Source organism: Protomyctophum bolini (assembly GCF_963924005.1).
Source record: "Protomyctophum bolini genome assembly, chromosome: 5".
Classification (NCBI taxonomy): domain Eukaryota; kingdom Metazoa; phylum Chordata; class Actinopteri; order Myctophiformes; family Myctophidae; genus Protomyctophum; species Protomyctophum bolini.
This window is the reverse complement of record NC_137866.1, coordinates 50,061,238-50,074,632: the sequence shown is the minus strand read 5'-3', so window position 1 is coordinate 50,074,632 and position 13,395 is coordinate 50,061,238. Positions and strand designations below refer to the sequence as shown.

Here is a 13,395-nt window from a genome sequence, read left to right as displayed (position 1 = left end):
TGTGTGACTCCACACATTCCATTCAATTGAGCCCTTTTGTTGTCTCTCACAGCTGAGGACCTCAGGTCCAGCTGATGTTGATCACCCAATCAGTCCACGGACTGACGGGAGGTTAGAGGAAGTAGAAGAAGCCAAGGAGATATTTCTTTAAACAATCATAACTCTGGACAGGAATGGACTAGGAACTTACTTTTTTTTTACATGCTCAGATCTTTATGCTCTACAAGTTTAAATCATCTCGCGGGAGGGAACCGGCCCGCGACACTTTCGGTCGCGATCGTTTTGGTCGCACTACAGTAATTATATGCAGTAGCACTGGTGCGCCCAGTTATATTTTGAGATCGCACAGATTAAAATTCAGGCGCATTTGCGACCAAAATGGTCGCTATTTCGAGCCCTGTAATCTACACTGAGTACTGACTGACTCGAGACTTGAGAAAAAGACGTCCAAAAGTCGTTGTCTGTGTATAGGCTAATTCATTGGTAAAAGTATGCTAAATAACTCATTTTTAGACCATCTGGGAAATAAATAAATCCGAAATAAATAAATCCGAGAATCCCCCCCCCAAACGCAATTCTATAGCCTACCCAAAGGTAAAACTCACCCGCCGCCTATGATACTATAGTGTATGAATTGATTCTTATACATTCTCTCTTGGGTTAACTTATAGCTGGTAAAATAATAGTGATTCAACTCTTCTTTATTTTGGTAGGGCCTCCAGGGGTCCATGGAGAGACCCTGTACTTCAACTGCTGACCTGGCCAAAAGAAGCAGGAAAGAGGTATGGTTGGAGTTAAAATGCTGTATAATGTGTGTGTGTGTGTGTGTGTGTGTGTGTGTGTGTATATATATATATATATATATATGTGTGTGTGGAATATACAAGCAAAAGCTAGCCACTTGACTCGTATAGCACTGATTAACACGTGTTGTCAACCTCTTTTCTGTAGAGTCGCCCACCTACAGAGGCTTTACATGAAGAGGTCCTCTTTAGTGAGGTAAGAAAGTCACTGTTTATTCGTTTTTTGAGACCCACTGCCTGAGGATGTGTAGAATGAACCAGGTAACAGACACTGGCAAATGGCGATTGCAAAACCTATGGGTACATATGGTTATTATTGTGATATCTGTAAATTAATTTGACCTACCGAGAGTCTCTGATGCTGACTGTGAGAATGAGATTTGAGAATGCTAATACATTTTTTATTGTTTAGTTTGTAGCTGGAACACCCTCCTCTTCAACACCAGGCACGCCAATCCCATATGGGCTACATAGGCTAGGTCAATCTGTAAGTACCAGTTTACTTGTCTCAGTTAGTTACTAATTCACATGTGAATGTGGAATCATGGATAAGTAGCTAATTGTTTTTCCGTTGTACTTGGGAATTGTTGTTGTTTTCCACATCAATCTGCACATTTGAACTACAAACTGTAATTATTAAAACCGGGAAAGCATCTGTGTAATTTTATGTATTTGCATTGGCTATTAAAATGGCAGATATATATGTTATGCATGTTCAAAAATAGCAGATGTATTTCTGAACCCCTGATTTAGAAGCAATTTGTAGAATCTGCCTCAGATGTGGTTAGAGTGAGACATTATCAACGGCTATTGTTAGTGTGGTCAGTGTTAGCTTATTTATTTATTTTTTGCTCTACACTTTCTTTGTAAATTAGGCTCTTATGGACACCAGTAGCAGCAGTGCTGAAGCACTAGACCCCAATGATCCACCATATGTCACTGAGGATGACTCGAGCGCCACTGCCACCCCAGTTTCATCTCAGGAGGTGAAGGTGGAGGTGACTGGTTGGCAGGAGCCCAAGGTGATAGTTTATCAGTCCAGGATCAACGAGCTTTTTAGGATGTGTCAGGAGTGTGGAAAGCCCATAAACGACACACACGTGACCTATGTCGGGGCACAAATGAAGGTTCGATTGGACTGCCTTGGAGGACACTCTGGGACTTGGACTTCATCTCCTGAAATCAGAGGCATGCCTGAGGTGAACTTGCTCAGTGCTGCCTCTGTGCTGTTCACAGGGACAACCATAACAGAGTTGGTGGATTGGGCCGCACTAATGGCCGTGCATATGATCCAACCCACCACCTTCTATGACGTGCAGAAGTCGTACCTAGGTCCTGCCATTGAGGCACAATATGCAGAACAGAGGGACGAGATTCTGGCCAGACTGTGTGTTGAAGAGGAGGAGTGGAAAGATGGAGCTGGACCATCTATACCAGTCCACCTGTCCGGAGATGGAAGGTGTGTACGAAGAATATAAAGGAAACATCAGAAATAGTAGTACTTGTGTGTGTGTGTATATATACAATGAAAAGTATTAGTTTTAGATTCATTGCATTGATTGAACGTTGTTTTGTTTTTTTACTTCGTCACCTCAGATGTGACTCACCAGGGTTTTCGGCCAAGTACTGCCATTACACCATGATGCTGGATGGCACTCAAGAGATTTTGCAGACTGACCTAGTGCAGGTATTCGTTATTGCATAACGTAATCGACTGTTACTATATATTTTCCCCACCCTTCATCCCTCTAACTTCTTGTGCTTCTTGCAGGTTACAGAAGCCTCCAGTTCAGTTGCCATGGAAGCACTTGGCTTCGAACGGGCACTAAACACGCTCCTAGATGTGGGACTGCAGGTGGAGGTGGTCGCAACTGACCGGTCACCCTCAGTGAGGAAGATGATGAGGGATCAATATCCAGACATCAATCACCAGTTTGATATCTGGCACACTGTCAAAGGCAAGTGCAAGATAATGTGTAAATGGATTGTGATTCATAATCTCTGATTTGACATTTTCTATAACCCAACATTGTTTTCATATTTAAATTACTATTTCAGGTTTCAATAAGAAGCTGATGGCAAAATCCAGGAAGAAGGGTAGGGGAGAACTGGCTAACTGGTCAAGGTAAGGACGGATGTTCATAAGACACCCATAGCTACACAAACACTCACGTTGAGTAGAGGCAGACATCTCTAGCATGTAGCGTAAAAAGTGTTGTGTGTGTGTGTGTGTGTGGGGGGGTGTTATAGGGCATTATATCTAAGTTTTCAAGCTATCAAATGTACTAAGGTATATTGCCTAATGGCCGATTCATACTCCTATTTTACTCCTGTTTCGGCGCTGTAGTGCTGAAATGATTTCGGCTCGTCAGAAATTTTCAGTAGCACCGAAGAGCCGACTTTAGGACGGTACCCCACCCCCCCGAACCTCAAATGATGTGACATTGTAGGCTCTACAGCGCCGAACCCACTTTTATTCGGCTCTAAAATTGGAGTATGAATCGGCCCTAACACTTCATGTGTCACACACTGCAAAGGAGTGTAACTTGTGTATTGTTTCACCAATTAGGTCTCTGAGCAACCACATGTGGTTCTGCTCTGCTTCATGCGGTGGCAACACACAGGTATGTGATCATCATATCGTTGCTGTTGGGAGGAAACCACCTAACTCCATTTTTTTTAGGTTTTGATTCATTTTTTTGTTGCATAAGTCAGTGCTATTGAACACCCTTTACGTCTGTGTTGAAAATATTGAACCAATAGAAAGTAGTACATTCTTTGGATAATAATTTTATAATATTTTTCATTTCCTGGAAAATTAACATATTGGTCACAGAGGTCCATAATGGCATAATGTTTTTGATGCAGGAGTTAAAACGTCGATGGCTGTCCATACTGCACCACGTCCAAGATGTGCACAGCTGGACTGAGGGAGAACAGAGCTACATGTGTCTCCATCGCCCTCTGATTCCAGAGATGCAGAAGAAGAAGAAATGGCTTTCAATGGACTCCCCGGTATATTATTTAGATACAATTTACTTTTTGTATGTTACTGTGTTAGGGATATAAAGAAAACTACACAGTCTGGATTCATAGTTACATCAATGTGATCTCATTTTAAAATATTAGTACTACTCTCTGCAATTATAATGTTGCAAGAGAGACATGCTATGACACAAGTGTGTTTTGAGACTGTTGTTGAAATAAGTCGAAATGGAAATAAGAATAGTTTGAGAATCAGTTCCCAAATTAGCAGGGAGAAAATTCATCATTTACACGTCAAGAATTGTGCAGCCCTTCTGCAGAATAAAGGTGAATTGTAATTGCAGGTATACCAGGATCTGGAGAAGTTGGTGTGTGACAAGCGCCTCCTGAAAGACCTCGATCAGTTGGGCTTATTCAAACATACAGGTAAAATAAAAGCTTCATGACATCGTCATACTGGTGAAAAGTAAATGTAGTGAGTAATGTGAACAACAATATTATATTGTATCCATGCTTACATTATGTGTACATTTTATTATGTTCTTACAGGTGCCTTGGAGGTCTTCCACAGTGCACTGTTGAAGTACATGCCAAAAAGACTACACTTCTCCTATTCTGGGATGACAGAACGAGGCATGCTGGCAGTCCTCGAACACAACGAGAACATTGTCAAGAGAAGACAAGCCACCCTTGCCACAGGTTATTGTAATACATTTTCCGGAATATTTTATGGGACATTTCATACATTTGACTGAGTTCTACTCAAGCGAGTTTGTTATAATCTTTCCACCCTTGATTAGTCAAAATAATACCATCTGTGTGATACACTGGAAAGCTACATTTACACAATTGGTATCGCTGCATTCAGTAGAACCACACCTTACATGATTATTTTTTTTAACCCATTTTGACCTGAGATCAGATTCTAAAAATGTCTTCTACATCCTGACAGTTTTCTGAAAACGCTGTTTATGTCAGTCGTTCTTCGATTTTTCAAAAATAGCAGACCTACAAGCTTGTAGCACGCTATTTTTCAATAGCCAAAGCATAACATAATGCCAACACCAAAAGGTGACCTGTAAGCCTTCTTTTCTGTCCATATCATTGTCAGTAGTGTGAAGCTGCCTTCCTTCTGTAAAGATCCATGTCTACCTGTCCTTATCATATACATTACAATTTATTTATAAATGTGACTTAGCTAGGACTTTACAAATAATCTATGTATGTCTTGCTCAATTTCAGGTGGACCCCGCACCAAACAGGCGTTCTGCAAGAGAACAAAGGGGTGGGTTGTGAAGACAGTCTACGAGCCTCACACACACCTCTTCCGTCAGAGTCTGGTCAATCGCGCAATTTCACTGAGACAAGATCCAAAGGTCAAGTACCAGGTGCTGACGTCATCACTGGAGCGGAAGGCTGTAGCAGCCAACATTGCTGCAACACCAAAGCCCCCGAAGGAGCAGGCAATTCTTGCCCACAAGTCAAGATTTGACCCGAGAACCTGATTTAAATCCTGACAGTTTAGTTCTCAAACATTTTCATGTCAAGGACCCCAAATATATATGTAAATATGTTCAATCTCCAGTGCACTTGCATCTGAGTGTACAATAAAACACAAACCTTGAAATCAAATGTATTTTTTATTGTACTATGTACATATGCATGTAGTAGGCAGGCAGGCGGTCTTGCAGGCCAGGAACAGGAGACGTGCTGTGGCAAAGAAGAGGTGGTGAAGGTCAATTCACTGTCTGTACAAGTGTGAAACAGTATAATCTTAAATAATTTCATGTCCCTTGATGTTTATGACTATTTACAGCAGTTAACTACAGACTGTAGAGCACTTTGGTTGACCACTGGTCTTTGTAAAGAGTTTGAGTTGAGTTACTCACCATCACAGTCCATGAAAGTGGTCCTCAGCGTGAAGGAATCCTCTATATGTATCATCTGGGCTCGGGTATTTCTGTCTTATCTGGTGAATGGACACGGGAAGAATGGGGTACCTTGATGTTAAATTGGCATGTTTTCCAAAATGTAAAAGGAAAAAAGTGTGAAGTAGTGGAATAAATCATACCTGGTTAATTACACACGCTGGCAGAGGAATCCGGTAATATCTGCCGAGCCTTTCCCCTTGTAATACCCATTCCAGGGTTATTCGGTACCCAGCCAAACGATACTGCCTACAGTGAGAAGAAAAGTTAGAAAGCTGAAATGTGTTAACTCTCAGTCAGCATGCAGTGCCAGTTGTTGCCACAGGGTGGTACACTGCATGATACCTGTCGGAGTGTGTGTGTAAGAGAGTTATGCCCAACACACACTTGTCAAAATTCTATTTTTGCAATGGCCATACATTATATTGTTCCTGGAGGCTGGAAGGTGGTTCAAAATGGATCATAACAGGTCTGTAACTGACTGTACAACTGGAACCAAATGGACCCGTAGACGTAGGGGGTCCTAGCAAATAAAATGAGAACCACTGTATGTGCCATAGTGTGTGATAGTAAATCAGTGTCATACAGACATAAGTTATGATTCCAGTAACGCCAATCGGGGAACACTCTTGCACTGGGTGACACACACACACACACACACACACACACACACACACCCCTTACCCGTCAGTCAGTGTCCCTCCTGGTCCAGCAGGCTTCGGCTGTTTTTTCCAGTTCACTTTTGGGATCCGAAAGTATGTCCCGAGGACATGCCGATCCAAGTGGGCATGAAAGCTGGTGTGTGTAGTCATACACACACCAGAGCTTTCCTCTTCTGTGCCAAACTCAGCGAAAATAAATTGAGCACGGGGCCACTCTCTGCAGCACAGCGACTCGAGTTCTGTTGGCATTGCTGGGCAACGTCCACACAGACAATGCAAATTACTATTAGCCCTCCTGGGTCTGTCCTCAGCGGCAGCAGTCGCTGCAGCTGAGGCCGCCTCAGCTTCCCTCTGTTGTATTTCCCGCTGCGCCATCTCTTCCTCGGTATACTCCGGTTCATATAAATACGGCTCTACCGTGGATTCTGCCAAGATATTGAAGAACTCCTCATCGAAATAGTCCTCTGAAGCAGCCATAGCCAACGTCTACTGTCTACTTGAATTGAAATTACTGAATTGAAAGTACTAACAACTAACAACAACGTGTTCAACTTCCGTCTCCTCCGTCTACTACTAGTTTCCAACACAAGTCCCGTACGCGTTCGTTCCTGCTACGGCAAGCTTACCTGTCCATAGTAAAATACAGTACAGCTGGATAGTAAGATCCAGCTGTACATCAATGTGATCTCATTTTGTAATTTTAGACATGTACTACTCTAAGCCCTCTGCCTTTACCAATACTGTTGTGCTTTTACTGAAGTACACTTTAAATTCTAGACTTTTACTTGTATTACTATATATAGCAATATTGATACTTTTTCTGCTGGGATTCTTGCACTGTCCGATCTTTGTAATCTGAGTAGAGGAGGGACAAACTTTGTATGGCTTTGTTTTTTAAACCTTATGTTACAGTAAGTACAGAAAACACATTCACTGAAATGAAGTCAGACTTATTTCCAGTGTGGATGATTTGTATTTGATGCAATATCATGACAGTTTGAGCCTCAGAGTATTAGGAATTGGTCAAAATGTATAAATACAATAGGCCTACATGAGATAAAATAAAACAAACTTGACATCAAATCAACTATATTTTAATAGTACTGATTTACATAAATATATTGTATATAAAAACAGGGGTATATGGTTGAACTGGAAACTAACAAAATACATGTACAATCATAAAAGTGCATTAGGTCACTGAGGCAGGTGGTTTTCAGGCTTTCGCTGGAGCTGCTTCTGGCCAGAACAGGAGACGCACATGCTGTGGTGAGAGAAGACAAGAGTCTGTGTGAGACACAGTAGTCTATAGTATAAATTACAGTATATTTACTACATTTTGCAGGACTTTGGTTGACCACTGGTCTTTGTAAAAGCATATATAAATATAGCTCTGACCAGAGATAATATAACTATGTGAACCTTTATTGAAAATGATATTCCCTTGTGATGTCATCTAGTTTTCTAGGGGGTCAAACAAAATACAGCAAATACAGTAATGTGCTTTATGTATAAAGTTTGAGTTGAGTATGTATGTATGGCTCACCATCAGTCCATCAAAGAAGTCTTCAGCTTCATCAGCATCTTCACCCATCTGGGCTGACCTAAGTGAATGAATGGACACAGGTATAACACTTGAATGTTTACATTGCTAACCCTGAAACATACGAGCCCATGCCCATGGCTAATACATTGCTTCAAATATGGCATGCCATACATACAGATGTTTGGACCGAAAAGTTGTAGGCTGAAGCCGTGCCTAGCCTCTGACACTTATGTAAACAATACGGTGTGGCGACACACACATACACAAATAAGCTCAGTAAATACATTGAACACTTACTTCAATCTGAATGTCCCTCTTGGTCCATCGGGCTTCGGTTGCAACTTCCAGTTTGAGGCATCCTGAACGTATGTCCCCACTTCTCAGTAAAACAGTCAACCCTATCTGGGCTTTTCCTGGGCAGAAAAGTTTGTGTGCGCGACGTACTGGTCCAGGGAAAGCTACTAGCTAGGTCGCTCCAGCAGGCATCAATCCACACATCCACATTGTCCCCGTCAATGCATTCCTTCCTCCGTATATTTCTGGTTCATAATATAACGACCCTAACGCAGATTCTGCCAATATGTATTTAAAATTATCTCGTCCAAAAACTCCCATGGAGTAGCCATACGGACTCTTTGTTTTCGTTTGTTGTGGACTCGAGTAGCCATATACTGACTCGTTGTTGTGGCGAGGATGTCCTTCGCGGCTAGGCTAGCTACGGCCAGAGCGGCTACGGCAACCCTACCTGTCCACAGCTCCCTGTAGTTTCTGAGAGCCTACCGAGGGTCATCCACTTACGTCACTTTGGGACAAATACGTAAGTGGACGACAGCTTTGAAAGTGCGCCCACGGAGCTACAGACTACCAATGATAATACTCCGGGGTATTTTAGCATATATGCTAATGATAAAAAACACACAGATTAGGTTGAATAGTGGCGAAGTGGTCCTTTAACAAATCTTTATAATCCTAATAAGGACACAAGATCTTTCTTTATGCTCTTTACCAGGTTGTGGAGGAATAAAACAAAATGGGCCTTTCCAAAACGGTCTAGTGCAGTGGTTCTCTTGACCTTGTAAAACTTTTTCTATGCAAACTTCTAATCAATTCTTCAATCAATCAAATCAAATATATTCAAATAAAAATAATGAGACTGAGAGAAATCAGTAGCCTATATGTTCACAGTGCTTTAGGATCCCTTTCTTTATGATGTGGAGTTCCCTGCTCCATTCTCATTAAATGTAGTTTTTCATGTCGGCATATTTGGTTTATTCATCTCTGCATTAAGCACACATTCTACAACAAACAAACCGACTGGCAGTGTTGCCAGGTTTTGGAAGAGAAACAAGCATTCATGTCTATGAAAACAAGCCCAAAAGAAGCCTGACTATAGGCTATTATAAAACAAGCCCAACGTCTGCTCCGTCTCTGTGACAGTGGGAGACTGGCTCGCTGTGTGGAGCAGAGCAGTGTTGCTGCGGAGATTTTAATACCGAGACGACGTAAATGACAGTTATGACACAAGCGCTGTAGGCTATATCGAACAACGGACATTGATGTGTCCGAGGTGGGAGGAGGACAGGTGGGTCTAAAACCGGACGTCTGGCCACCCTACGAGTCCACGACAGTAGCGAAAAGTGCTGTGCTGCTGCTGATCTGACACCAGTTTGACATGTTCTAGTCCACGACTCCAGCGCACCATTACTTTTCACGTTCAACTCATCTCCGTTGTGTGCATTATTCTCCAAGTCCAAATTAAGCAACACTGCTGAAAGCAGCCACATGACGCAATTAAGTAACGAGTAACGGCAGCGCTAAAGCGACCAGTAACTGTAGTGTGATTATCAATTTTGGAGGAGTAGTGTCGTTATATTACTCGCTACCGACCAAAGTAGTGTCGTTACAGTAACGAGATTTTCCGTTACTCGTTACACCCAACTCTGTTCGTAAGTGATTGGCTCTCAGCCGTCATGTGATTTTTGGCAGTGATATTACTGGGGAACCAAAAAAAGCATCTGTAACTTAGGTTGTTTTTTTACGCATTTTCAAACATGAAAACCGTGCAGGATCAGTTCATCTATGTTTTAATGTAAAGTAATCTGGGCTGCTTTCATGAAACATGCTATAGCATACACATAAAGTGTATTGTCATTATCCAATTAAATTCAAATGAGCTTCGTTGGCATGAGAAAGCATATGTTTGCAATGCCAAAGAAAGTGTGAAAATATAACTAAATACAGTTGACAATGGGGTAAGTTGGAGGGGGAACAGTGACCCATCATGATGGTAGAAGCTTACTGTAAAGTCGGGCCCTATGTCCTATGATTATGGTACTTAAAAGTAGACGGCCTAACAGATAATTTATTTATTGATCTTCTGGTTGAAATTGTACAAATGTAATTTACCCATTGTGCAACGTGAAAGGTTTTAACCCTGTTTTAAACATAGAATGGATGAGTTGTGTAATGTGGTTAAACATGATATATTAATCGTAGCCTTTGAGAGAGTAGTCATACGGTAATAATGCACAATGAATTAACTGATTGCTAGTAGTATGTTCAGAGCTACTTCCTCATTACAAATTATGGACGGACAGACAGACAGACAGAATGAATTCAGGATACAAAGAAATCACAGCACAATAAATAAACAATACATAGAGAGATCACACCATATATTGACAATACTACACAGCTCCTCTTACAGAGAGCAGGATGGAATAGGCTACCAGCCACAGTTCAAGAGTCATCACATTACACATGTTATGCACAGAACTGAGATGTGGCCTGCCCTGTTTGTTCACATCTTGTGAGGACAAATCACGTTGAAATGCTTTTTCAGGATTTCTCACTGACAGTATAGTGACCAACCATTACATTAAGTGACATTCACATGAATCACTAGTCGTTTCCACTCACTTTCATGTTAAGACTATACTTTCAGGGATTATTTCTATAGTTTTCAACTTGAGAGATGAGTTTCTAAAGTGTTTGGTCTCGCTAACCACGATGAAGAGTTGTGATATTCCCTTCTGAGTGTGAAGCTGGCAGTGAAAAATGATTTATTTCATATGTTTGCTGCCATTGATGACTGTTCTTAGCTTCCCAGTGGAGCCTTGAGGAAGGGAATGTTGTCAGAGTGGATCTCTAAAGACATGTAAAACATGAAAACCGTGCAGGATCAGTTCATCTATGTTTTAATGTAAAGTAATCTGGGCTGCTGTCATGAAACATGCTATAGCATACACATAAAGTGTATTATCATTATCCAATTAAATTCAAATGAGCTTCATTGGCATGAGAAAGCAAATGTTTGCAATGCCAAAGAAAGTGTGAAAATATAACTAAATACAGTTGACAATGGGGTAAGTTGGAGGGGGAACAGTGACCCAACATGATGGTAGAAGCTTACTATAAAGTCGGGCCCTATGTCCTATGATTATGGTACTTAAAAGTAGACGGCCTAACAGATAATTTATTTATTGATCTTCTGGTTGAAATTGTACAAATGTAATTTACCCATTGTGCAACGTGAAAGGTTTTAACACTGTTTTAAACATAGAATGGATGAGTTGTGTAATGTGGTTAAACATGATATATATTAATCGTAGCCTTTGAGAGTAGTCATACGGTAATAATGCACAATGAATTAACTGATTGCTAGTAGTATGTTCAGAGCTACTTCCTCATTACAAATTATGGACAGACAGACAGACAGACAGACAGACAGACAGAATGAATCCAGGATACAAAGAAATCACAGCACAATAAATAATCAATACATAGAGAGATCACACCATACACTGACAATACTACACAGCTCCTCTTACAGAGAGCATGATGGAATAGGCTACCAGCGACAGTTCAAGAGTCATCACATTACACATGTTATGCACAGAACTGAGATGTGGCCTGTTTGTTCACATCTTGTGTGGACAAATCACGTTGAAATGCTTTTTCAGGATTTCTCACTGACAGTATAGTGACCAACCATTACTGGTAGTGACATTCACATGAATCACTGTCGTTTCCACTCACTTTCATGTTAAGACTGTACGGGAATATCACAACTAATCAAACGCAGCTTGCGGAGTCAGTTCAGTCAGTCAACCTCAAGGGAGGTTCTTGCCATGCTCAAAGGCCCATGCTATGCTCAAGGGGTTAACATGCTGCATTACTATGTGGGAGTATACGTGTGTACAAGTCTCACACGTCATTCGCCGATGCGGCAGTCAGCTGACTAACTGGGCAGGCTACTTAAGCTCACTAGTCTCCATGCTCTTCCTGCCTTCCTCTGCTCATGGTTCCCAGTTGCATGTGATGTTTTCTCCCACCACCACCCCAGCACCACCGGTGGGCTCTGCTATCTATGCTCCCCATGGGGGGGTTATTGTATATCTATCTCCCTGCTCTTATGTTTTATGTTGTTGCTAATCATGCCGAGCAGGGAGAATTCCAGCAGAGCCGAACGCCAAGTCAAATATCATATGCACACTTGTTACTCATGCTGCAATAAATATTGTTTAATCTATTCGTGAGTTGTCTGACTGAACTGAAGAGTTGTGATATTCCCTTCTGAGCGTGAAGCTGGCAGTGAAAAATGATTTATTTCATATGTTTGCTGCCATTGATGACACTTAGCTTCCCAGTGGAGCGTTGGGGAAGGGAATGTTGTCAGAGTGGATCTCTAAAGACATGTCAAACATGAAAGCCGTGCAGGATCAGTTCATCTATGTTTTAATGTAAAGTAATCTGGGCTGCTGTCATGAAACATGCTATAGCATACACATAAAGTGAATTATTATCCAATTAAATTCAAATGAGCTTCATTGGCATGAGAAAGCATAATAATGGTTACGTCATGATGTACAATGAGAAGAGCGTCCCTCACATTTTGGACTGAGGTCGATAAAAAAAAATCTCCTGGATCCTATGTGTCAGTGGTGCTCAACCTTTTTCATGTCAAGGACCCCCAGAATTATCTCTATTGGGCCACCGAAACCCATCTCAAAATATGTAGTTCCAGGGACCCCCAGAAGCCAATATTTGAATAAAAAATATTCGCTCTGAAATATATATTCAAAGATTTGTGCCACATTTTCACGATTTTTCAAAAATAGCAGACCTACAAGCTCGTAGATCTGCTATTTTTCAATAGCTAAAGCATAACATAATGCTCACACCAAATGGGGTTCCCGCCCAAAATGGGTTAACACGGGTATGTTTTTTTTCTTTTTACATCTCATGTCGTCATTAGTGCCCTAAACAAACTGCCTTATGACGTCATTTCAAAAGCCATACATAGTCTATAGTAGCCAGAAGGTGAACCCGGACATGTTGAGTACACCAACGTTTTATGTTACAAATGTTTAGTATGTGCCCCAGCATGTAGAAACTGATAGTCTAGTAGCCAGAAGGTGAACCCGGACATGTTGAGTACACCAACGTTTTACGTTACAAATGTTTAGTAT

The 13,395-nt window shown here is 41.4% G+C and overlaps 1 protein-coding gene across 1 annotated transcript in view; it reads left to right on the top strand.

The window, feature by feature from the left end:
- Window positions 1–2,700: 2,700 nt before the first annotated feature.
- Window positions 2,701–13,395, top strand: part of LOC308315184 (uncharacterized protein) — a gene marked incomplete at both ends in the record, with an annotated part of 11,673 nt that continues 978 nt past the window's right edge. The window contains 7 exons of the mRNA XM_080763024.1: window positions 2,701–2,761; window positions 2,862–2,928; window positions 3,373–3,427; window positions 3,675–3,818; window positions 4,133–4,214; window positions 4,338–4,487; window positions 5,031–5,251. Coding sequence (XP_080619150.1) covers window positions 2,701–2,761; window positions 2,862–2,928; window positions 3,373–3,427; window positions 3,675–3,818; window positions 4,133–4,214; window positions 4,338–4,487; window positions 5,031–5,251 — 780 coding nt within the window. The remainder of the gene's footprint in view (window positions 2,762–2,861; window positions 2,929–3,372; window positions 3,428–3,674; window positions 3,819–4,132; window positions 4,215–4,337; window positions 4,488–5,030; window positions 5,252–13,395) is intronic.